The sequence below is a fragment of the Patagioenas fasciata genome, chromosome 4 (genome assembly GCF_037038585.1).
Source record: "Patagioenas fasciata isolate bPatFas1 chromosome 4, bPatFas1.hap1, whole genome shotgun sequence".
NCBI classification, from domain to species: domain Eukaryota; kingdom Metazoa; phylum Chordata; class Aves; order Columbiformes; family Columbidae; genus Patagioenas; species Patagioenas fasciata.
In genome coordinates, this window is record NC_092523.1 from 43809181 (window position 1) to 43837068 (window position 27888).

Sequence of the window (27888 nt, forward strand, 5' to 3'; positions counted from 1 at the left end):
AAAAAAAATGAACTCAGATATTTCTACACAGCATTGCATTGTGTTGTGAATGAATGTTGCAGTAGATACACGTGTACGTATCCGGGTATGCTAATTTTGCCAAAGGTAAATGCAGTTTCTCAATATACTTGAGAACCATTATCTAAATATTTAATTACCTCTTATGCAACTGAGTGTCAATATAGCAAAACCCTTGAGTGTGTGTTTAACATGGAAATCAATTAGAGTTTCATTGTGTTGAAAGTGAAGCAAAATATTTAGTGCTTTACTGGACCATCATGGTTCACAGGAAATTGTTAAGAGCTTCCTCCTCTCCTTCCCAGAATATCCTAAATTACTTGAATCTTGTAAATTAATATCAAATGAAAGTAGTCTTTTATTAGTGACAATTTTGGATTCATAGGGACAGAAATACTTAATTTCAAAATAATTAATGTGACCACATGACAAAGTCTCCACAGGAAATGAACTTGTTAATCCACAGAAATTGTTTGGGTTTACACTCTTACAGCACACTAAGTGTAGTAAATGCAAGATTGTTAACCTTTGTTGAAAAAAATGTGGAAAAGGTTCACAGTCTGATTATTACTACATGCATGAATTTGTGTCTTAATGCATGCACTGCTGTAACCTGTTGGCATCATCATACTTTTAGACAGTTATAGCATTGATAGATATTTCCTTATGATGCTTAAAGAGTTTGACTCAAATCTTATTAAAACACTGAGGAACCTTGAATTAAGTGTAAGTTTACAAACAAAGAATTTGCACATATAAATCTACAAGTACATGGTTTTTCTTGAGAATTTCTTGCCCCAAACTCCTTTTCTGTAAGGATTTATATTCCTCCATCTGCTGACTTGGTAGAGGGTAAGTCACTTTTTGATTAAAAAGTCGGGAGGGGATGGAACAGTGAAATAAATTGTATTATCAGACATTAGCTTTTTTTCAAAGAGAATAAATTAGGGAAAAGTAAATTGCTAACATTTTAATTAGAACTAAAAAAATGTGGTTTTGTGCTTATATTTTAAAGGAAAAATTATTTTAACCGGTTACTCAACCACTGGGGAAATTAATATAGAGACTCGGAATTACTACCTGTACTGTAAAAGAAATCCAAACTGCCTAATCAGATAAACATTAAATTTTCAAAACCAAGATTTAAGTTCCATTGATTGAAACAATTTATGGTGCATCCAGTTAAAAGTGGGTTTGAATAACTGGAAAAACAACTGCATAAACTGATTCATGCTGTGGAAAAAAAGACTCTGTTTTGGATATGAGAATTTTAGTGAATGATTTTCACTGTTACTTTGGAGAAACACTTCTTTTGCTTTTAATTTTTCAGTTTTGGGGACAAAGTGATAGTTCGCATTGGATTATAGAATTTTATGACAATATAAACAATATGCTAGAACCAGTAAACTGCATTTGTATATGTAGTTTTATTTTTTACTTAATATTTTTTGCTTAAGATCTGACAAAGTGCAATGTTTCCTATTTGCTGTGAGCAAGAGGAGCAAGTTTTATTAGTTATATAGATAATAATAATAATGTTGTGTAGTTTCTAATGTAAATATATATGTGTATGTAAACATCTGTATGAATATATTAAAAACTAAATGTATATTCCTTTTACATTGAAATAATATTTAGAAATACACTTCAGCCAGTATTTTAGACTCAGATTCAGGAAAACGATGGGAAGCAAGATTACTGTAATCGTTTATACTAATCTACATGATGGCATGTTAGAGGAACTTAGATTCCTTCAGCAGGAGTTGATGTGATTTTTTAATAGTGTGTTGAATGAGACCTTGTACAATTCACAGCACCAAAAGCTGGATTAAAATAAGGTGTGTCCCTGAGAAACATGACTGAAAAGAATGAAACAGTATAGAGTTGTCATAAACATTCACAGATACATTATGTGAAGAAGGTGTTCTCTGAGGAAGAAAGAAGAGCGTGTAGAACAGTCTAAGGTAGCTGTTTAGATAAAACATGGAACTAAGACAAAGTGTATTTAGAATAATTGTATAAAATAATTTGAGATCTGTGAAAAAACCTTGCAGTTGAAGTGACAATTGCACAGAAGACACATGAAAATAGATCATGAGTGCACATCATATTAGAGACATACTTTTTTATGTTGACAATCCATGTGATAGATAGCTTTTAGCCACTTTTAAGAATGAAAGCTCTGTTTGTCACCATGCCTATCATTCTTTAAAGTACAGATTTTAAACAACTTCTTCCTTCCAAATGCATGGCTTTTTAACAGTGCAAAATACATCTTATTCTTTTTACTTATTTCTGAGTTCTGCTGAAGTTCTTGATTATGTGCCATCCCACGGTACCTGGGTTTAGTAACCTTTTCTTATCAACGTGACTTCTGAAAGACCCTCCCTTTGTTGCGGTTTACAAGCCACATAGGAATGAGCAGTGACTTTCAATCTCCTGTAAAGAAACTCCCTCTTTTAGAGCTGGAAATTGATTTATTTCTTATTTCAACATATAAAGATTGGATGTATTTTCCCACAGAGGCACAGCAGGCAAAGAATGTTGATGATGATACAGAAAAGTTAGTGTTGAAATGCATCAGTTTCTTCTGAAAAAGCACTGCTTAGTACTGGTGTTGTTCTGTCATGTTATTTTTCCTTTTAAAAGGAGTCTCAGGCTTAGAAACAGAATCAACTCTTGCTGGTCATTCTATAATGAACTCATCTTCTGCTGACATGTCATTATTTTCACAGCAACCAGTTACGATGTATCAAACAGAGCATTCTAAATTAGGAATAATCAGCAGATAAGTGCTAAAAAGAAATAATAATGATTTGGTGAAATTGCCCCTTGTGATGAAAGAAAAATTAAGAGGGAAATGAAAAATAGGTCAGGAAAAAAAGAAGCTTGACACATGCTGTACTTCTTCAAGCAGAATATTTTCCAGGTCCTTGTTTTTCCATAAGTTTGATGTCCATTATGGGAAAAAAAATCATGTTCTTTCATAAAGGGAATTTTCAAATATGGCAACATATTCAACTAATTAACTTTTATTTTAGATAAACGCAAGCTTTTACTGGAAGCAAATAGTTACAAGAAGACAGATAGATAGAAATAGATATCTATATGATGAGTGGGAATATATTTATATATAAATATTGATAGTAAGCATGTAAAGTACAGATAGCTATTTTGAGTGAGAGTGCATAGCAAAAAATACATGCATTATGAAATATGAATTCACTGAAGTCAACAGGAACTTTGCTTTTTTTTTCAAATTTGTCGTTTTGTAGGAATGGAAGGGCAGAGGAGGGAGGAGTGATAGTAAGAAACCATTTGATTTGTATTGGGTTTGACACTAGTGAGACAGGCCATGAAAAAGTCTTGTGGCAGAAGTAGCCAAACGTCTTGACCTTTGAAGTAACATATCAGTACCTCTTGTGACCAAAACAGTGGATCTCCCCAGCTGCTGCTGTCTTGCCCCTGTGCCATGTGACATCACATCTCCTCCTCTTTCTCTTCATTTATACATTATCATCTTCCCAATTTGCTATTTGCCTGCCTTCCTGCTGTGTGCTCAGATATAAGTGTAAGTCATGGCTGTACCTGTTTTCCTTTGCAAGATCCTGTGATGGTGCAGGTGACGGAGCTGCCAGCTACTGCAAAGTGATGACACATTGTGTGCTTAATTTGTTTTTCTGGTTTTAAGGTCTCCTGGCTCTTGCTCACTTTATTTTTTCTTGTATTGCTGTTTCAAATTTATTTCTTTCTCATGACAACAGTGGCAACTGCCTGATTATCTGGAAGACGTCCAAATAAGCTGATGTATGGCTTACACTGAAGTGCTTGTGAATTGTGTGGTGCTTAAAATATGCAGTTTGACTAACATTAGTGTATGTCCCAATGTCACCTGTCCTTTTTTCTTCCCTACACATTCTGAGATCTTATTTTACAGTTAAAAAAAGAAGAAAAATAGTATAATTTGTCTTTTTGTTGTGTTGTTGACTGTTTTGTTTCTTACACTTTCCCTGTTTCTGTTGAATGACAGGATGAAGTTTGTCCCAAAGCAAATGGAGAGGCTGTTCAGCGGTGTGTATGGGCAACTGCTGTGAATGTAAAAGACAAGTTCATTTATGTAACTCAGCCCACACTTGACAGAGTTCTTATTGTTGATGTACAGTCTCAGAAAGTTGTGCAGGTATTTCTTTCTAATTTTTAAGTTAATATCTAATTTGATCACAAGAATTTAAGGTTTTCCTTCATATTTAAAATCTGCAATTAGCTTGAGAATGAACATAATATCTAGAAAACAACTCATCTGCTTTCCACATATAGCAAAAGTTTATAGTTAGTGACTGCTCTTGTCAATGGGCAATTGGGAGGGAGACAATCAACATGAAAATACCTCTTATAAATATTAATCGCATTGTTGAAGAAACAAGTTCTTTGGGAAGTTTCTGGCTTGAGGTACTTTCCACTTAAAAATGAAGATTCATTAAAATAAAGTCTTATCACAGGAATGTGTCTATCAGTTTTGGCAGGAAAGGTCGGGGAGTTAGGTTTGGCTACAGAAGGTGGAGTTATTCAATAAGCTTTTAGACAGAGAAATTCCTGGAATTGTGGAAGACCCAACATCACCCTTAGCCAAAATTGAAGACAATGAATTTGAACTTCTCTATTCCTCTCTACTGTGTAGACAGTGAAATCACAGAACCATAGAATATGCTGAATTGGAAGACACCCACAAAGATCATTGAGACCAACTCCTGTCCCTGCGTATGACAACCCCACACCATGTCTGAGGGTATTGTCCAATCTCTTTTTGAATATTGTCAGCCTTGGGGCCATGACTGCCTCCCTGGGGAGCCTGTTCCAGTGCTCCACCACCCTCTGCGTGAAAAACCTTTTCCTAATGTCCAACCTAAACCTCCCCTGGCACATGTTCCTGCCATTCCCTTGGATTCTGTCATTGGTCACCAGAGAGAAAAGTTCAGTGCCTGCCCCTCGTCCCCCCATTGTGAGGAAGCTGTAGCTGCCATGAGATCTCCCCTCAGTTTCCTCTTCTCCAGGCTGAACAAGTGACTTTAGCTGCTCCTCTGAGCACTATCAGTTTCTCAGTCTCAGGGATACTGGAGATACTCATCGTAGTCAAAATAATTCATTGGGTGAAAGAGAAAAATAGATAGTATGGTACAGGCGTTAATGCTCTCATATAATTTGTGGAAGATAGGGCAACGTTATACTGAATATTAGGTTTTTGGAGCAGTACAGTTCCTCAGGGGAGCCTGAGAGAGTCTCAGTGTAATCCAAATGGTCAGTAGATTGCCTGGAATGGAGGAAAAATTTCATGTATAGTTACCACCACTCAAATCAAATACTATAATGTCTGTACTCTTGTCTCTTTTCTCCCTTCTTTTTTTCCTTAAGTATCCAGTGGCATCAGTATTATCATTGTACTATGTTGTGAAATGAGGGATTTACATAAGGACAAATTTTATTTTGTGGAATTTTTAAAGACATGTGAAAATGCCTTTAGAAAATAATAGCCATAAACTCATTAAATCCTAAGTATATATTTTCTGAATATGAAGAGAATACTCAAAGTCTTAAAATGATTGTGTTAACAAAGCATATGGAAAAGGCAAAATCATAATTGGCTTGTGCTTAGTATTTCCACCATATCACACAATTTTTCTCATTTTTATCAGACACATACAATAGAATATATTTCATTATATAATCTTTAGTCTTTCAGGATGATGTCATTTGATCAGAGAGATTAACTGTTTCGCTTCCAGTGGAAAAAAGAAGTCAATCCATTGTAGTTGGAGACTCTCAACAGTCTTGTCAGGGGCTTGTTTTTTGGTTGGGTTTGTGTATTTTTTTTTTTTTTTTAATCATATAAAGATCATGTAAAATCTTGACATTTACTTTAAAAGTAAAGATCTTTTTTTTCTGAAATCAAATTATTTCCTGGGCAAAGAGCTCTGAAGCTGGTTAATAACTTGTTAACAATCCTGCTCTGATTCTCCGAAGAAAGGGCACTTGTATGTGAAACTGATAAAGAGGTTTTTGACACCACACTGAGAGTTCTCATTGAAATTTTAATCATACAAACATGCGTAATGTCTACAGGGTTACTTATAGTATCATCACATTCATAGAAAACAGATGTTCTCTAGCTAAATAAAATATGGATTTTTAAAATTAGAAATCTAATCTAAATTGTTAATAAAAATACTTGAATAGAGATTTTTCATGCCTTTTGCTTTTTTCACCAACAAATGAATTAAAATCTTTAACATGTAGATTATATATAATATATTAGATTCCAGGGGGAACTTATTGCAATCTTATAAGAAAGATGGAAACAGATTTTTTTTAATAAGTCCTGTCTGTAGTGATAGGACAAGAGGTAATGGTTTTAAACTAAAAGAGGGGAGATGCAGACTATATAGAAATATAAGAAATGTGTTGCAATTAGAGTAGTGAAACACTGGAATAAATTGCCTAGAGGTGGTAGAGGCTTCATCCCTGGAAACATTCAAGACCGGACTGGATGGGGCTCTGAGCAACCTGATCTAGTTGCAGATGTCCCTCGTCATTGCAGCTGTGTTGGACTAGATGACCATTGAAGATCCTTTCCAACCCAAACTATTCCATGCTTCTATGATATTAATATCTGTATATTACATATATTAACATAAAATTTAAAAATACATAGAAAAATGCAATTTTAAAATTCTGTTAACTTGACAGTTAATGTAATGAACTTGACAGTTAAGTTTTCAATACTTGTACATTCTTTAAGCATCTGCATTTTCTACAGTCTATGTTCTGTATCAGCTGGCTCAGTAAACATAGCTTCCTCAAAACCTGACCTATCCAAATGGTGACAGGGTCTGATAAAATGTTTTATTCAAAAAGTTAATAATAAAAAGTTCGTATTTTTTGTTCTTTTACCTTTTTAATGTAAATTGAATTATCAAAGCAGAGATGAACTGAGTGGATAATGAATTTTTGTCTTCTGAAGAGAAGGCTTTTTTTACAGCCAATTCAGTATATCCTTCAGGAAGAGAGACTAAAAAAATCCACAGTCCTACTGCAATCCACGAATTTGAAGGATTAGAATCTCTGGAAAAGTTTTCCCTGGTCTCTGGCTCATATTCATGTGTCATCTTGCTTTCCTGTAGATGATGGATGGAACACCAATTGCATTTTCTAGTTTTTTTACTTCAGTGGCAAAAACATATTATGCCTTTTGAGCTCACTGAAAAATACTAAAGAATTTGGAGGTTCTTTTAAAACTGGGTTTTATGGAATAGTTTGATTGGTAGACTTTTCTAATTTTCCTTCAGATACGTTAGCTATTATTTTACTAAGTACTTTACCATTAACTGGATGTTCAGAGATACTTACCACAATGATGTATGTTAATTAAAAAGTAAAATTCAATAAATTGCCCACTAATTAAAAGTATACTCCTCCCCCAGAAATATGTAAAGTGATTCTCCAGGTTTTGGATGGAGTTAGATGGGTTGCTATTCTGTCACAAAAGTATTCAAATTTCTGTAATGAGTTGAAAAACAGGCATACAGGATACCTAGGTGTTACATAGAGCTTTGTGCTTTAAGTCTGTGCTCCTTAGCAAATATGCTGAGCTGAAACTGGATACTCCACAAGCCTTCATGCTAGCTAGTCCAGGGAAAAAATCATTTCATGTTCAAATACATTTCATTTGAGCAGTAGAATAGAATAGCATTACTTTTCCATTACTTCCGTAATATCCAGATCATGAACTTAGGGAAGTATAGAATGAAATTTATTCCATCTGTAGAAACATTTTGCAGGAATGAAAGTCTCAGTTTTGATGGCTCTAGAATGTTTAGATATTAATGATAAATTATCTTTCCATTTCACAGTACTTAGCACAGACATTTGGTAAGACAATATGACTAAGGTGTAATAGACAAACAGTCAATTAAAGAAAGTGTGTTACTGTCATGTTTGGGTACCTGAGCAGAATTTCTGCTTTTTGTCACTGACTTGAAAATTATTTCCTGGGTACACTTAACCAAATACATGGGAATAGTGTTTTGGGATTTCCTCTGTGTCCGGCTTAACCATGCTGATATTCAAGACCGACTTAAAGGCGAGTAAAAGTAGTTGCAAACAAAATAAACAAATCATGGAAGCACAAAACCTACATAATCTTTTTCATATAGTTGAAGACTATAAAAAATAAAACCACTACTGATTCACAGATGGCTTTTAGAATTGAAGTAAGGCTAATTTGGAATTTAGTGACAAGTCAAGAGAAACTTTGTTCAGCATTTCTTATAACAAGCATGGCCTTGTCTTCTTTATTCTTTAACAATAAGCATTTATTTTTTGTTTTGGTTTTCACAAGCAGCAAGAATTTTTCTAACCGTTAAATGTTGCTCTACTTACCTCATGCACATACTCAAACACTCATACAGGAAGCAAGAAAGGGAGTTTAGTTTCTGTCAGGTCGGTTTATTTTCATTATTTACTGTACTGCCTAGCAGAGAAAAAATAAATCAGAATGTAATTGATTTTTGGAAAACAGATGCTAAGCTGTTAATAAAGAAGAGCATTTTGCTTACTAGACTGCCTTTTCTCTAAGTGTCATGTTAATACCAAGGACATTATTTACATTTTAACTATTTCTAATCTATATCTTAAAGAGGAAACCTTTGCTCTGTAAAACCAAGTTTTCAAAAATGCATAGTCTGGTGAAACAAATGTTGAGAAGATTTCGCATTTTGAAAGTGAGCAGCACTCTAATAAGAATTCTGTTAAGGTACAGAAGAACTAAATACAACTGAAAACATACTCGAACAGGCTATGAGTTCTGTAATTATGCTGTTTTCTGTGTAAAATAATGTCGATTTGGTTTTGCTTATGGTGTTTTTTCTGAAGTACTACATTTATTCCTTTCTACTATGAAAGTTAATGTAAAATATGTGTATACAGGTGCACATATGTAGCAGCTATGTTTGCAGATTATTTCTTTCTATTACAAATATTTATCAAAATAAGTAGAATAAGATTCTAGAGCAGGCTAAATTGAAATGTATTGGAAACATGGATGGTGTGTCCTTACAGAGGTATATGTAGACTTTTTGATTTAGCCAGGTAATTCTCATTATAAAGTTAATAGAAGTATTTGCTTTCATTTGTAAATTCCTGAAAGGAAGCACTGTCACCTGCAACTGTCCAGTATTGCTTGGCAGCACATCCTTAACTGGGGTGGCCTGGAGTAGCAGTGTCAAACTCATTTCAGTAGGGGCCACATCAGCCTCACAGTTGCCTTCAGAGTGCCAAATGTAATTTTAGGAGTGTAAAAAAGTAACTACTTCTACGTTTATAGAGTCCTAAAATTACATTCAGCCTTCTGCAGGCAACTGTGAGGCTGATGTGGCCCCTGGTGAAAATGAGTTTCACATCGCTTGCCTAGAGGAATGCTGATGTAGAGTCCACACTGTACTGCTGGCTGGTCAGCCTGGCTAGCTAGAAGCATCTGTGAAAGTCTCCTTCTGAGATTCTCAGCTCCTTTCTGCAGCTGGTTCCTCTCTTGGGAGCTGCATTTACCTGGGCTTGAGTCTGGGGGGCAGTTCTTTCTTCTCCTCCTGGCAGTGCCACAGCCCAGATCCTGAGCAGAACGCACAGGGGTCAGACCTTTTGCCTGGGGAAGCCAAAAGGGAATTTGACACACCTGAACAAACTAGCTATACAACCCAAGTATTATTTTAGACAGCTTGTGTTCTAGCCTGCGGCAGAAAAATGTTATCCAACACAAATGACCTTTTGCAAGGGATGTCTTTCTGATTTTAAATGAGCTGAGGAGCATCATGGCTTCATTTTCCATTTTCAAAAAGAAAAAGAAATTCTGCCTAGATGAAGCTGTGGCTTGCAACACCTCAGGAGTACAGTTAAGTATCATCAGTAGTCTCAGCCAGCCATTAGTGCATTATCTTGAGGATCTACATCATTAGTTTAAATTAGGTTCACTTAATTAGCCAGCTGGTACTCTCCTTGACAAACTGATAAACAAGCTATGCTTTACGGTTCCATAATGGTAAGACTAAAAAACAATTTCCACTTAGTTTTTCTGCTTTAATGATGAAAATTGAAAAGTAATCCCTCCAGTTGTTTGCCTCTTGCAGAATGTCTCTTAATCAACTATGTTGTCCTCCCATTTCATACCTTTGAAGTCCTCAGTTCTCATAACAAAGGAAGCGTAGACCTCAGCTGTCTCAAGAGGCAATCCTCATGGCTGTAGGGAAAACACTTGGCTTCTGATCACAAGTCTACCACAAGTAGCAACTGTAATTGGAAAACATAAGAAAAAAGTCCTTCCAACTTCAACAGAATATACACAGTTTAGCAGAGATAGGAAGCTTCGGGTGTAGCAACATCATGTTGGTTTTATGCAGTACTGTGTAGTAACACCTTGCATTGATTTTAATATGTGGCTTGAGAATACACTTCCCTTTTTAGGCATTTTCCAGTAATTGGTGTAATTTTTGAATGGATATGTATAAAGTGAGAGTGATGGTAGGGAAGGAAGATAATACTTTTTTACTTGTTTTAAAATCTTTGCTTTCAGCTTCTTAATAACTTCAGTATAGTGTCATTCTGATGCTAAATGTTAGAGCACATGATGAATACAATCCATTTTTTTAGCAATTCAATAGTTTTGAATTAATCAGAGGGCTGTTTCTACAATCAGCAACAAAAATTTAAATACAATCTGAAAACATCAGGAAATGCATGTTCAGTCATCATTTGAAGTCAAGCATATTTATCTTTCTTTTGAAAATGTGACAGAAACTAAAGATTTCTAATTTTATTGTGCTTCAGACAGTAAGTACAGATCCTGTTCCAGTGAAACTACACTACGATAAATCACATGATCAAGTCTGGGTGCTAAGCTGGGGAAACATGGAAAAGAATTCACCGACTTTGCAGGTGAGATGGTCAGAATGATTATATAGAGTTGTGTAATGGCAACGTTTTGTATATTTTCCAGAAAGCACAATTTTCGTGACCCCAGCAAGGGCAGTAAAGTGGTTTCGGGTAACCAGAAAACAATTTGGACAGCTGACTTGGCTACAGAAAGTTAAGAGATTATTTTTGACACCCTTACTCAGCAGTGACAATGCTGGATTGGTAGAAGAATAAGAAATACAGCTGAAAGCAGCATCCTGTTTTGTAACTGCCAGTCTCTTTAGAGCAAACTGTTGTTGTTTATGGTGTTTTTGTCCCTAATTAGAGAACCAACTGGATTTTTTGCATATTTCTGTTTCACTAAAATCATATTGATGTTCTTCAGGTGACAAGCTACATCTTTATGTATTGCATCTGTCAGATGTAAAACATTAAAAATCTTTACTTTTCCCATGCCTATGAGAAGTGGCAAGCCTAGGGACAGTCACTAAAGAAACATTTCAAGAAGCTGTACTTGCATTCCTACTTTTTCACTACTTTCTGTTCCTTACTTAAAGAAATCCCTTGCGAATATGGTGATCATCTTAATGTCATAATTTCAAAATTACTTTTTATTTCAAGTTATTTTCCTTTTCTTTAGAAATTAATGAAATCCTTATGTGTTGTTTTTTTTTTTTTTCTTTTAAATATGTATAAGGTGAAAAATAAGAGAAGCTCAAACACAGGGCTGAAGCAGAAAGATTAGTAACATTTGAAAACACGTTTTTTAGCACCTACAGACTGTTAGTAACTATGAGTATGCAAGATGATTTGTGGGAGTTTAGCTCTCACTCCTCCCCAGAAAATGACTGATAATTGAGTCAGTCTTATCACCTTTTAAATCAACTGATCATCTTCATTCTCATTTTTCCTTATAGTATAGATAATCGATTATTTTCTTTTTTTCAATCCACTCTAAAGTGCGCAGATGTGAATATAACATGTACCTGCTACATGGAATTTTCTTTTATTCACCCATAAACATGTACTTCAGAGAAGGTCCAAGATTTGGAGATTTGAGGAAAATTGGTGTGTAACAGCTGAAGGAATGTGTAAACTCAAATCATTTTGCTCTTCTGAAATGTGTCTGTGCTTTGTTGAATTATCTCATGATTGACAAGAACTGGGAATAAGCATAGCTATAGCATCCTGTGGAACAGCTGATAAAATCTTAACTTTTCACTCTGGCTGAAGTGCTTGAGAAATTTAACCTCATTCTATGATTTGTGTAAACAAACAAAGAAAAAAAACCCTAAAAACAACAACAAAACAAACAAAAAACAAACAAAACAAAAAAACCCCACAACTTAATTTGCACTGAGAGCTGCTAGAAGCTTTAGTAAGGTAAATGAAAAAATATAGACAATGGTGGGGGAAAAGGTGGGGTGGGGAAGTAAATATGAAGATTAAGAGGTCAGGTTTGTGACAATTGTCTGAAATCTGTAATGCTGATCAGCTTTATTCACTGTCATTTGTGTTCTTTTTCTTGGTAACTGAAGGATAATACAAGAGATGGAATACAGAGGCAATACTTTATTATTTGGGTGAAGAATAAATTTTGAAATGTATTTCTTGAGTGTATAATGGTGTTATTTTATGTAGGTGATAACACAAGCCAGTGGGAGTGTTTCTCATCACACAATCCATACTCAGCCAGTGGGAAAGCAATTTGATAGAGTGGATGACTTCTTCATTCCAACTACAACCCTCATCATTACCCATATTAGGTAAGTTTTAGCTGAATTATAATTAACTCCAATTGAATTATTACATTGTCTCCAAAGAAAATATAATTTAAAAACCTTAAAAATCTGAGACCATACAACCTACTTCAGTATTGCTTTGGAACACACTTCTTCATAAGCAAAATAAATGTGAATTTGAGTTTTATTGGAAACAAAGTAGATATCAGAATTTTTTATTTTTAGAGTTTTTCTTCCTTGTCTCACCAAATGTTCGAAAGTTCCACTGCTCTACATACTAAAACTGAGATGTAATACCATCTGGGGTTTTCTTGAGGAATTTATAACTGTAATATTAAGATAATTCCTAACTTAGTGTCATAAATCTTAATTTGTAAATAATGGTTGCTATATATAGTAGTTGCCATGTTGTGTTAGATGTATGTTGTATTGGAGTTATTCTCTTGATTACAGACCAGAAAAAAGCACTTTTGGAGTTTTAACAGGAATTGTGATATGACATAACTCTTTATGAACTAGCTTCTCCTCCTTATTCAGTTCTTTCTACCATTTTTTTCATCAATCTCTGCTTTTAAAACAAACCCTGACAGACTATATGACATGAACTCCGTTTACACACGTGAATAAAATTGGTCATGCTTCATGGGTGCTGAGTATATGGTGTAAAAAGGGTTCATGTTATAATCCATGCCAGGAAACACTGTAAATTCTTGACACCTTAGTTTTTTCTCTCAGTGAACGTAGGATTGTCTTTATGTTTGTCCAAAGAACAGACAAGTTCTGGCTGTGATAGAAATACTCTAAGTATGGAGGAATGGGACAAAGTGACCATTTGGATTTTAAAGGATGTGGCACATAGACAGAGAGTGTGAGAAAAAGAGGGCAACTTTTAACAGAGGAGTAAAACAGAAATCTTTACAAGATCTCCCCAAGGCCTCTTAAATTAAAATCTCTTTCTTCCTCAAAATACATTAGTAGAAATGTGAAATATCATTTTCTTTTAATATTTTCTGTAACATTTGTACCTGTAGGGACTGAAAGACTCCGCAGTTTAGGACTTGTGCATCTGAATATTGCATTACTATGTATTAACGTTTCTTATGTGTAAGACTGTTAGGTTCTTTGCAAGGTGACACAGACCTATTTCAGCTCAAAAGTTCAAAACACCTCTGCAAATAACTAACTCAGTTGTTTATTCTCCTTTTCTAAATTCAAGTTTCCATAGAAATGCTTTCATTAGGATGATCTTAAATGTCCTACAATTATGAAACATCATAATTCACTTTTAGCTAAAATCTCAAGTCACATTTATAAATATGCATCTCTGTTAAAAAAAAGAGATAATTTCTGATTGTAGTGAATGTTAGTCTTTTAAACCTGAAAACATGCAATTTAGGGTGATTTTACAATTTATTCCAGAATTTACTCTCTGTGTGCCTGTTAGGTATCTGGTCTTCTTTATCAAAAAACATTTGGCTTCTCTAAGAGAAATAGTTGATGAAAGATAATTTTTTAAAATTTTCTATAAAGCTCTTAACTAACAAGTAAATTAGCAATCAGCCATATACAATTTAAAAAGGAAAGTATAAATTAATATAGCTGAATAGTAAATTGACTCTAAGTACCATTACTGCCACATTTCTTGAATCGAGTAGATAAATGCACATTGTGTCCCTGAAGTAACGTGCAGTCCTAATGCTCAGCCTTAGATAAACATTAAATAATTCTGCAATGTTTGGAGCAAATTTGCCTTGAGAGAGAAAAAGTTAGTGCTTCATAAACTATCAAGTACTAGAGGCTCTACCCCAACAGAATTGACATTTGGATACATTAATTTTCATGTAAATAAGAGAAGAAAAATATGAATAAGGATAAACATTGTACAAGGAGGGGATCCAGGATTGGGAAGAGAAAAATAGGTGCAGTCCAAAGCTAGTGAGGAACTCATCTAACTCAAATAATTTTAAGATGATATTTTGGCTAAATAGGTCAAGTAGGTGCTTTCTGCTTTGCAGGGTGAGTCACAGCTACCTTCAGCTGATGAGTCATTTCACCTGTCCTATGTGCAACTTAAGACAAAAGAGAATTAAAGAATAAAAGAAAAAGCACATACATAACAGAGGAATATGAAATCCAATTGAACAGTGAAAGAATAAAATTGCACAAGTGACTGCAGAGATAAAATAAACAAATATGTCAATTGAGGTTTAGTGTAATTATCTTGTGACTTTTTTTTCTTGTTTTTACATTCACATGCCAAAAGAAAATTTCTGAAGTCTGACAAAAACCCTGTAGTAATTTTTCCAATGCTAAACCTGGAGATTTGGGGATTTTATCAAATAAAATTAGTTCAGCAGCAATTATTTGTTTTTACCTGCTCATGAGCTTACTTGAAACTCAAAGAATCTTATTTTAGTTTTCTGAAATGCTATTGAATTCTGAATGCCTTTTCTAGAAAAGAAAAAAAACCCACACACTAAGTAGACAAATACTGTATTTTAATTTTTAATGTATTCTTTCAAGAGCTATTTATGTGAAGTTAGTCATTAAAGAATTTGCTTTATATAAAATGTCCGGCCTTCAAGTACTTTGGGGTTTTTTTTTTTGCTTAAGTAAAAATGAACTATGTGAGCAGTGTGTTAGGAGAGATTTTAAATTAACTGTATTTAGCAAATTAGTCGTGATATAGGAAAACCATCTATTAAATGTAACGTGTAACCAGTCAACAATACAAATGCTCAATAACAGCAGATGTTCGTTAAGGATGTTAGGCAACAAAGTTAAAGCTTGAGGTTATTATTCTTCAGTGTATATACCAACCAGGGGAGCATTTTATGAGTGTGAATAGCAAAAAACAGCTACAAGGGAAATAACCCCACTGACTGAGTTGGCTGGTACAATTAACTGCTCAGGAGCCCTATTCACTCTTTGTTACATAAAGTCAGTTCCCTTTGACCATGAAACACCAGCCCCTTCCAGAAAACAGAAGGGTTTCTGTAGCTGGGTGTGTTTGTCACCTGTAAACTAAAATTTTGAATGATGGGGCAGAAGACAGAGTGTGCATGACTTACCAAATTAGCATTCAGAACCAAACTTTCTTCTGAATAAAGGCATTTCTAAGCAAAAAAGGCTTACCACTTAAAAGTGTTTTGTAATACAGTTAACATAAATGATCTACCAACACCTACGGTATATTACCATCTACTGCATATTCTGTCCAATTAGTTATTCTTTAATCAGTGTAAAGAATAAAGGACAGACAGTAAAGATAGGTATGTTTGTTGACATGTAGGAACAGAAATAATGGTGAAGAATTTAAAGCTATTGTTGGTCATTATTTTTTTCCCTTTAATATCTGAAATGTTAATGGGTAATAATACTTAAGAATGTATTTATAACTTACTGCACATTAATTTTAGTCCAGAAGTCATGCAACTATACGTTTACCTAGGTGGGTTATTTTTATATATGAAAATGGAAATGGACTGTCTGTTATTAAAAAAGAAAACTATGCATTTTAATGCTTTCTTGGTGAGCAGATAATTTAGGACAAGCTTCCCCCCAGATCACACATTTGAATACGTAATAAAATTTTAGTCTCAGGTAAACAGTAACTGATGCCAAGAAAAAAAAAACACAACAAAACTTTTCCCAGACTTTTCCTGCTGAGGCAATGTTTGGTTGTACACACAGGACATCAGGAATCAGGGCAAATAACTTTTTGGTTTGATGACCAGCCAGGATAACATTCGTGCTCTATACAACTATGATGAACCTTCAGAGCAGCAGATAGGCAAACAAAGTAGACATGAGCCAAAATAAGTGGAGGAAGAATGGACTAATTCTGTTATTTTTAAACCCTCTTTTATAATTGGTGAATAGTTGATGTGTATACAGAAGAGGACAAGAAAAGAAGATTTGTCATTTTTGTGTGAGAAGTGTGACAGGTGTGCAGTACCATTGGTTAGTTCTGGGGGTGTGGTGAGGTATCTTCCTCTTTTGTGTTCCAGAAAAACTCTTTCCCTCCACTGTGGAGATGAAGGAGAAATATTTTGGTGCAGCCAAACATCGCTAGAAACCAAGGAAAGTTTCAGTTGTAATGTTGGTGTAACTGCTAACCGTTTAGAAATATATCTATTGGGAAAAAAAAAAAAATTATAAAGACAATATATTAATATATTAGTTTTAGTAGAAGTCCACTAATTCTCTCCTAATAATTTGTACAGCACTCCAATGATGTTTCCAGATAGCAAATCCCTGTTTGTACATAGAGGCCCTCAGCTGCAGGAAGATCAGATTGGCACCCCATGATAAAGCTCTAAAAATGTATGTGACTTAATTCTAGAATTTCTATGTGGTTTTGAGACAAGACTAGCTCACCTACTGACTCTAAGAGAGGGATGGTATCATGCCTTTAAGCATTCCTTCATGATGGAAATAAAATTCCTTCTTTTTCTCACAAAACTTTTAAGATGGAAGCTTAGAGCTCAGAGGTCAGTTTCCTGTGGCTTTTCATGAGTTTTCTGTGCCAGCTTGTTGTAGTGCAATGCATAGAAATTCTTAGTAATGAAAAAGAGGCTGTGGCACAAAACGCTAATAATTATGTACAGAAGGAACCCTTAGAGAAGTGCGCCCAGGCTTGCTGTTCAAAGTCAGAAGATTGCAAGGGGAAGAAATTATATGTTCATCTTGCATGTCTTGAAAAAAGCCTGTTCTGCCTTCATCACGGGCTTTATTTTACCTCTGACATGCACTTGCTGCCAGTATCTGTTGAATTATACCAAGAGAATGAATTAAGGTAAAGCATTGTTTTCATTCACACCATCATGCCCGTGTTTTCAGTGCACACAACTTGAAAAACAAAACTTCCCTCTCCCTCCAGTTGTGTTGAAAAGTTATCAGACACTGGGGCCACAAAAGTAGAAAGTATGAGATCTATTCATCTGTAATAAATGCTACAAATCCCAAGGTTGTTTTTTCAGTTGCTACTTAGGCAAATGTATACAAAGACTATTAATTTTGTAGATGCACCTTTAGGAACTGTGTATATGTATTTTCAACATTTGGCCTTATATATTTCCTGAGAAGAAAATTTTATTCAGTGAACTATTTTTTGTGCCAAAGCAGTTCAGAGCAAGCAATGATCTTCTCCTTAATTATCTGCTAAATACCATTCCTTATCGTAAAATAGACGTTTGCAATTAGTATCTGTGATAGCTGCAAAAAGATGACTTGTACAATACTCATGAAAATACATTCTTGGAAGCCTAAGGAGCAAAAGGGCAGATTATTTCAGCTCCACTGTTCATAAATTGAAGTGAACAAAAGATAATTGGAATAAATTAAGGTCTATCATTACACTGCTGTAAAATGTTTCAAAAGCAATATTAAATGATCTCACTGTAATGGAGTTACTCTAACTTCTTAGATGTTTTAATCTTTTAGCATGTACTTTAAATGTCTTATAGTTACCTGACCTAACAAGTGGAAGAATGAGCAGTCAGCTTGCTAGTGAGGTGGCTCAGGATCTGAATACTGTTAAAATATTCTCAGTTTGAGGTTTTTTTAATCTTTTTTATTTCTCTGTTGTGCATGGTAATAGGGGAAGCAGTCTTTCTAAAATCACACTTATTCATTTTCACAAAACAGTCCAAAATCAAAGATTTTCTTTGAGGTAATTGGAATGTGCTGCCAATGCATTCCTGTGAACCTTCTTAAATGAAACCCATGTGGGGTGGTGATTCAGTAAATTCACACTTCATTCCAGAGTTTAAGCCCCTACAGAGGTGTGAAGTAGGTGAAGGTCTGTGAGAACATTTTCAGTATTTCTGTGCAAATAAGCAAACAAAGTATTATTTTGCTTCCAAATTCCTACGTAATCAGAAAGAACTTTCTGTTCAGTGGTTTGTAAATCAAACAATGGAAGTGTCAAATGATGAGTCAACTGTAGACAAAGCATCAACAGAAAAGGTAGAATTAATTTTGAGGTTGAATGTTTCATGTAGACAATATTATCTAGCTCAAACATAAGGGGTAATTTAATATTTTACAAACTTAATTGACAAGGCACATTAAGGAAATGGAATGTATGAAACATTTCTTAGTCATCAAGCTATAAACATATATAGTGGTAGAAGGGAAAGAAATTGAAAGTTTGAGGAATTGAAGAAGGAAGCACAGTAGTTCCAGGGCAAGCAGAGACTATCTAGAAAGTAACTGCAATTTGTGATGGTGATTGTGGAATCTGTCAGCACACAAAGGAGGTCCATCTGGGTTAGAGGTTCCCTCTGCAGTGTCCCACTCTGTAAACTGTGGTTTTGTGAGAGTAGTGCCAAATGGAAACCTTGTAGTCACTCTTCTTTGTGTATTTGCCTCCCAAAAGAAGAACCCTTGTGGTACATAAATGTGTTGCTTTTGAAAAATAATCTCATAGGAATTTCTGGGAAAGATGGAGGAGAAACAGTAGAAAGTCTTTTTCAGATTTCTTTTTTCTTTAACTAGTGAATTTTACAGCGTATTTCTTCCAGAGGGAATATGAAGAATGAAAGACTGAGAGATTCAGTTCAGACAGTTTAAATGCTCTGAACCTTACTTTGTTCAACTACCACCACTGGCAGCAGCAAGTACTGTTGAAATAAGTGCCTCTCTAGAAAATATGCAGGTACTCTTTAGTGTATCAGACCTATATTCTTCACTTCATTCCTCCTCTGTTTACATGTCCCCACCCAAAAACCTAAGAGTACATAAATGTAACCACAACATGTCTTCAAACTAGGAAACTCCCTGTCATTTACATACATACAAAATATGCTATGTGCCTATAGTGATGCTTCATCTGTATGCTCCTTCAGCTCCACACTGATACTCTGACTCAAAATGACCTGTGTTTTTAGGCTTTAAAATGTACTAGGCAGTAACGATTCCCAACTGTGTCTGCGGAAAAGCACCTAAAGAAATTATGAAGTAACTGCCAGCACTCCACAAATACAGTTAAGATTTGCTGTCACTGAAATCTGGCAAAGACCTTATGTTCTGAGGTGTATATAACGTCTTTTAATCCAGATAATTTTGGAATTCATGGAGAAAATATTTTTAATTTTAAAGTTCATTTTCAGCTCAGTGTTATGAAATAGAATTAATACTTAATTGCACATTTAAATTTAGCTAAAATAAAAATATTCTTTACAATGCACTGAAAACTGTAATTGTTTCATGCAATGTATATGTACGTATGCACGCATACACATATATGTAAGAAATCAGTTTTGAAAACTATCTTGTTTCTGGAATCAGTTATCCTTCATGCTTTTTTTCCCATGTCAGCTGACAATACAATACAAATGCTGCTTGACCAATTTATTCAACTCATGGTCCAGATCTTTTCCTCTCACATAACTTGAGTAAAACTTGACAAAGCTCTCTAACTGAAAATGTCAACTGTCAACAGAAAAAAAAAAAAAATCAAAAGCATTTCCACTTCACTGTGGCCATTTAGAAAAAAAAATTTCCTTCAGATGTTGCCTAAAACATGGGATAGCAGCCAGCCTTTGTACCACTATAAAACCATACCATTAGAAAAGTAAAATTCCTTATGTTCTACTTGTCTTTCTCCATTAGCTCACAAAATGGCCAGAAACTGGTGTAAATCTAGTTGACTCTACTGAAGCAAAGGGGAGTTTTCTTAAACTATATATGTTTTTTACACTGTAAGTTTTTTCCCTTTCGTGTCTTCAGAAGTCATTACGAGAATACTTACCTTTAGGGTAATACGATTTGTCTCTCTGAAGTGACCAAATCAACCATTATTATAAATAAATAGCCTTTGTACCTGTCTCCTAGTACATATCTGCTTTTCAAATTCAGCATGTATCAGTATGTGAAAAGACATGACACAATGAAATGTATAAAAATGTAATCAACTATAAGAAGAAACTAATCCCTGCAATTATGGCACATAATTTGTTGTAGCCAGTGATTAGAAATTATCTTAGTGCTGTCTTAATTACTCAATGGTTTTCCAAATAAACCAAAGTATAAAGATTCATCTATTAGCTTTGTAGCAATCTTAAAATTATGTAATTAACCATTTTTTATGTATGTTTGCTAACAAACTACCAGACCACAATTATTTTTAAAAAATTGTGCTGCGTCTGGCTTGGCTGGAGTTAATTTCCTTGATAGCAGCTACAGTGGTGCTGTGTTTTAGATCTGTGACCCTGAAGTAGTGAAAATTTGTTTGAAAACTTTCATTTGTAGATTTCTATTTTTAAGCATTTAGAGTAGATTTTTACTCTTTACATTTAAGCTTTCTTATTTGATGTTATGTTACAAATTTAATTTTTGGTAAAACTGAGATGCTTATGTGGTCATATGAATCAAAGACTTTAAGGAAGCTTCCGAAACTACAGGGATGGACAATTTCTTCTGCATTCCTTTAATGGGTTCCCAACTGTCTGTTAGCAACATTTTCTTGTGGATTAAATATCCAAACTTCTATCTTAACAGAGCCACCACTCCCAACCCTCACTCCCCTGTATTATCTACAAATTAGAACATAGCAACTTGGTATGATGTGCCTGTTTGTTGGTGGTGGGGTTTTGCTTTCTTTTTTTGTTTTGCTTTTGTTTGTGTGGTTTTTTTGTTCATTTTTTCCATTATAATAATACATTTTCAACACAAGTGTCATCTCTCATGTTTTTATGTGCCCAATCCCTTATTTTATCATATTTTTTACAAACAAAAAATATTTTTTGGGTTCAGCCTAGCATTTCCTTAATTTGGGTCACTAGTAAAAAAAAACCCCAAAAACGAACAAACAAACAAACAAAAAAAAAAAAAAAAAAACCAACAAAAAAACCCCCAAAAAACCCAAACAGATAAAAGAGCTGTGTTAAAGTTCAGTATATGTTCTTTTGTGTATTTGCATATCCCCAGCTGCAACAGTATATGAACTTCATTTTTTTAAATGAAGAAAAAGATCTTTTGACACTGTTTTGATATAGGTAATTTATCACCTTTGTAGTCCTTACCTCTACCTCATTATTCATTTTCTACTGGTACTGAACTACTTCTTTTGGCATAGATGAATTTGGCTGTGCATTCCATATGACATCTGCCCACCTTAATGTTACCTCATTTTCTGCAGTGTCAGATCTTTTTAATCCTATCCTACCTTGCACTGACATTTAGGACCATCTTTAGGAATGTCATTTGTTCACTTTGTGTGTGTAGCTAGCCCTTTCTTTGACTTTTATTGCTTTAAAAATGAAGTGAATTTTTTTCTATTTATTAAATTGCTAGCTCTCCTTCCCTAGAGAGTACAGGAAAGAAAAAACGCTTTTGCTGTTAACATTACAAATAAACTTTTGCTGAGGAAAAGTTCCTTTATGATATAATGCAAACAGTTTCATACATTCCTGGATTCTTAAAATCTAGAAATTAAGGCACTTTGTCTTAAAATTCCTTGGATTGTTTTCTTGTGAACACTCTAATCATTTTCCCAGTTGTTCTTTACACTTGGGTCATTTGAAGATATTCTTCAATATGAATTTGGGATGACAGCCCATTTCTTTCCTCTGGATCTTTCATGATGTATAACTTAAATGCTCTGCAAGTAAAATCTTAAACTGAAATAGTAATACAATAAAATTTCTAAAAAAATAACAACAACAACAACAAAAAAAAAAAAGAAATAGAAATCATGAATAATAATAAAATTTTTGAAGGGATTCAGCTAGTATACAATTTTTGTTATCAATATGAGACTTTAGTTAAGAAATTTTTAGGTTTCTCTTGTAAGCACTTACATGATTTATCTAGCTGAGTTGCAGAAGACAACTTACATAAAGTGTCTCTCACAAATAAGGGTTTCAAAGATTGTATCACTTGTGATTTTTTTTTTCCCAAGTGAAAACTATCACAATAGTAATGAGAATTTTGTTGATGGTATTTACAATGTCCTTCACTTTAGCTCAGCAGCCTCAAATTTGTGGCACTCATTTGTTTGAGTCTAAAGCTAATCTGATTAAATATGATGTGGGATAAACTCAGAAATTATGCTTCCATTTTTGTCCATTACTGAAAGCGTACTACTACTCAAAACTTACTTATTCATTCCAATCTCTGTCACTTATTGTCTAGGAATGGAAGTTTTTTTTCTATTCAGATTCATGCTCTGAGCACGAAGTTTGATTTGAACAGATCCATTTCTTCTAAGAAGATAGCACTAGTCAGGATTCCTTCAAGCCCTTGTAGAAATGATATTTCTTCCCATGGCTGTCTTGAAGTTCTTGATATCCTTATTTTTCCAAGTAATGGTCAGTATGTGCTGAGAGAGGAAAAGAAAGCGAGAAGGAAAGAATAATTTTAGTATGTTTGGCCATCATTGATTGTGGAGTCTCAATCATCCAATTAAATTCTCTCTACACTGAATTCTCTTAGTGTGAGTGGAAATAGAGAAAACATGATCACTTCTTTGAGGTATGTACAAAGCAATACTGAAAAAAAGTAAAAATCTTCAGTGCTTCCAGAAAAAATATGTGAATATCAGTCACTGAAATCTTGGAATATTTACTATAAGAATCATTTCCCTCTCAGTCAGGCCTCTCAGGTGATGTTCAGCAATTGCTATCACCTCTGTGAAGCAGAGCAAGACTTTTGTGGGATTTCCTTCCCCCTTCAGCCCTTGCTGTATCCAACCTTCTTTTTCACTACATTTTAGGATCTAATCAGAAAGTTTATCATTACTAAAAGAATGTACTCCCATAGATCTAAAAAAGTTAGTTTCATAGATCTTACAATTGAATATTAAGTTCATTTCTGAATTAATCTATGAAGATCTATATTTCTTTATAACAATATTATCAAGTAAACCTCTGAAGCATTTATGACTTCTGATGTATTAGATCCCTGCTGGCATCCATTTTTCATCCTAAAAGAGTATTTGTAAATCCTCATCCGCAATTAAAAATAAAAATAGTATTGGTTTTCATTGAAAGCAAGTTTTATCTCTATATTAATTTTCCTCTTTCCTCCCACGATTTATAAATTTCAGATAATTCCCGTTATTGTATAGACAATGTTTTCCTTCTTTTAATAATTGGGCAGTTACAGATGAGACATTTCATGTGCAAGTCTGTAAGAACTTAGAAGCCTGAGATTTTCAAAACCCAGAACTTCTTCTCAAGCCAGAGTATAACAAAGTAGTCAGTACTTTCAGAAAATGAGATTTGCCATCGAATTCTGTTCTTCATCAGAACGTTTTTATTTATCTAACAACTGATAGTGATTATTTTGTTTTACACAAAAATTAGTAATTTTCCGTAAGAGTGAACCCACAACCTTCTGTTCTGTGTTTTTTAATGTTCTTATTTTTTGACCATTTTTTTCCCCATTCCTATTTCTTAGGACTACTATGTTAGTATTTCCGAGGTATGTTATCACGGTCACATGTTACTGCTGTAACTGTTATTTCTCTCATTTTTTAGATGGCATTTTTAAATATTTCATTTACAGCAATTGCAACAAGTAGATAAATAAAATTGGTGAAGAGCACAAAAATCTTTTACAGATGCTTGTGAGTATATATGTTCACATGCCAAAACACTCACAAAAATAGAGAATTATCAAGATATTTCTCAAGATTTACATATGTCCTCAGTTAGAGGATGGTTTGTGCTTAGTGCTGTTATATTTCAATACCAAGAAAGGAGGAAAAATCCTTTTCTGATGCAAAACAAAAATATTAAGCATGTGTTCTTAATGTTGTAACGAGCATCAGGAACAAAATTAGGGAAACAGACTTCAAAGGTCAAAGACTGTTATAGTACCCAAAAGAAAGGCACCACTTGTGTTGATGAGCAATAGCTATTGGGAAAAATCCACTTTGCCTTTTGTTATCATCAAACAACCATTTCTGAACTGCAGAAATTAAAGAAAGGTCTTTCTTCAGCAACCTGCCAGAAATGAACTATTCTAGGCAACAATAATTTTCCTAAGTCCTAAAGGAAAGACTGGTATGCCCTTGCAATGCTGATGGGTTGTGAAATCAGAAACACTTCCAAAGCAAAAAGTGTGGTTTTTTATCTAGAGGTAAATATTTTCTTTATGCGATATACTACAGTAATTGTAATAGAAAATGACAATAAAAATAAATGGTGTATTTTAAAATTACTTAAGGAAAATGAATTGCGTGATGATTTAAATGGTACAAATGCACGGTGTTTGAAGTAAAATAAATCAATATAAATAGGAAGTAATGGTTGCCAATGTTTTATGTTAAGCTATTACAAAATCTTAGTGGGGAAAAGTGCATTTTTTTTTCCCTCTGCTGGTGGCAAAATCTCAAAGGACTAGTGAAGACAACTGAGCCATACAGCTAAGAAGACAATTCTTAGACAAAATTTTCTTTTTCTTTTCCTTAATTGTTAATATTTGATTCTCCAGAGCTACTGTGATTAACTTCATTTAATCAGAAAAATAAGAGGTATATAGCACACCTCTATTTTAGAATTTTATTTAAATGGTAATACCTTCCCATGTTGCCAGACTAGAAGTTTTTTATAGGATCAGGGGCTACCTTGATCCTCTAACAATCTGTTCATGGGCTGTTAATATCCCAGAAAACATTTGGTCAGCAGATTTGATCAGACTTTGTAGTAATGGAGCTTTATCTTCTTTGGTTGATTTTTTTGCATAAGTTTTGAAAAAATGGTACCTAGTGTGTAGAGTGTTGAGTGGCTTTAAACACAATGTTATTCACTCAGGGTAAAGTAGATAATGTTTATTATTATTTCCTTGAATCAAGTTAAAAAACTTCTCTTTTGTAAAACGATGCTGAAGTTTGCTTCTTGTACAGATAATTTTGATTGTAGCTCATTTAATTCTCTTTTATTTGCTTTCTGTTTTGAGAATATAATCTTCCCAATATTTCAGATATCTCTTTAAAAACTGTCTATTAACTTCATGAGGGTAATCTGTGGATATGGGGCTAGAAGAAAAATGAAAAGAGGACGTCAGTTTTTACATCATTACCGTCTTATATTCTGTTGATCTTTTTGAACTCAATAATAAATACAGTTTTATGTTAATACACTGGTTAAAAAAAATGCAAGGTACAGTGAAATTTAGTGTAATTTCTAGGAATAATTTTCTTAAGTTTTTTTTTTTTTCATCTTTTTAACCAGTGCTTAGATATTTCCTCTTTTATACCAAATGCAGTTGCACTAATAAGTAACATATATGGCTTGTTTAAAGGAAGAAAATAGCATTCAGGAAGCCAGGTTGATAATTTACCACTTGTTGGCAGCTCCACTCTAGAATCTTGTTTGGCTATTCTTTGTGCATATGAGATGCAAACCAGCTTGCTCTTTCTGAAGGGTGGAAAATAATGGTACCTTGCAAAAACAATTTTGAAGATGCAGTGTCAGAATTCACATGGCTTGGAACTTGGTATGGAATATCTGGTCCATTATTAATCCATATTATACTTGACTAGAACTTCCCATCAACATAGGATTGCATCTTCAGTAACTTTTATAGCTACAGGTCTCAGTATTGTCCCTCAATCTGAATAACTACTAGAGACGTGGCGTCCCATTCCCTTGTACAGTTTTCATAGTTCCTGTTTGCACAAACAGAAATAGTTTTGAAATTCATCTTTTAAAACCAGGAAATTTCCTAAGCACTTAAAATCAGTGGATATGAGTCACATTCTGTTACATTTAGTACTCCAAGAAAGATATTTGTTATAATTTCCAAATACAATGTCTGAATGAGCGATACTAAAAGTTGTATGATGTGTTTCCATCTTAATGTTTTGCAGTAGGCTATGGTGTTAGTTCTAACAGACTATGTCAAATACTTCAGTAGTGACATGAAAATGTAGTTCACTGAGATACAGTGACAAAGTTGCTTTTGGAAAATTCATTTGTAAGATTTGCCTGCAATTCTTAGAGCTCTGCAAACTCTAAGAAGATAAAAATGGAAGCAGACTGAAGAGCTTTTATTTGTCTTTTTGATGACTCCCTAGCCTTGAGAAGATATTGAAGTTGATCATTTTGGTTGGAAAAATACTCTTTCTGTGGAAAGCAAAGTGAATTCATGGTTTTCTGTTAAAGCTGTCCTTTGAGACCTGTGATGACCAACTTCAGAGATCTTGTAAAATTCTGGGAGGGACATTTTTTCTGGTTTTAGCTCTCTTTTGCATGGAGACTCACAGAACATTCTTCATTCTATCCAGGTACCTGTAGTAGTGCTAGCTGCTCCTCTAAGTAGCCATTTTAATTTCTGACCATAAAGGACAGCTTAAATAACCTCTACAGCTCTGTGATACCTGACCTGATTATAATGGCTTGGAGAAGTAGACAATCACATTTCAAGCATAAGTGTAGCCCTTACATCGTGTTATAGTGTTAGTCATCTCACCTTCAGTTTTCCAAATCTGTGCAAATGTTTGTAAGACTGGTTTTGGATATTATGCTTTTATTCTGATAGGGTGCTTATGGTGAGTGCAAGGTTCACATTGTAGGCACCTAGATTTAGGTGTGAGAATGTGGTGTGTCTGTGCGTGTAAGCTGCCTATCTTCAGCTATAGTTAATGGAGATCTAGTCTATAGAGATAGTGGAGTCTAGAAGGCAATTTTACTCATGCCGTGCAGGACTCTGGCACTGGTCATCCTAAATTCTCTAGACTCTGTCTGTGTGGACTAGATGTCTGGTGACAAAAATACCAGCTTAGGTGTTTAACTCATATGCAGACATGCGCAGTTATGCATAGAAATGTAGATGCTTGCAGGAAAGGAGATCTAGCACTGCTATTCTAAATGATACATGACAGTGAAATACGAGCATTCAACTACCCAATTCATCAACTGTGACATGAAAATATTTATGTTTAATCCTAAGGGGAGAGAACATGTTTTTCCCTTGAGACGAAAAGGAGAGGTCATCACTTTCAAGGATCTTACCATTTGACCTGTAAAAGCATCAGTGGGCTCCTCATAGGGTTGTGCAGAGAGGAGCAGTGAAAACATTTGGAGCATTGGAACTGAAGCCCAGAATATATGAGGCAAAAATGATTTTTACTCATACATTTCTGGTACTAGAAGAAAAAACAGTCAGAGGAGGATTGCCCTAGCATATAGGTTTCTCTCTGTATTTCAACTGCAGACAG

The 27888-nt window shown here is 34.4% G+C and overlaps 1 protein-coding gene across 4 annotated transcripts in view; it reads left to right on the forward strand.

Annotated features, from left to right (window-relative positions):
* Positions 1 to 27888, forward strand: part of FSTL5 (follistatin like 5) — a 309857-nt gene that overhangs the window by 269827 nt on the left and 12142 nt on the right. For all 4 annotated transcript variants that reach the window (XM_065837514.2, XM_071807741.1, XM_065837513.2 and 1 more), the window contains 3 exons: positions 4049 to 4198; positions 10888 to 10995; positions 12616 to 12740. In XM_065837514.2, the coding sequence (XP_065693586.1) occupies positions 4049 to 4198; positions 10888 to 10995; positions 12616 to 12740 (383 nt within the window). The remainder of the gene's footprint in view (positions 1 to 4048; positions 4199 to 10887; positions 10996 to 12615; positions 12741 to 27888) is intronic.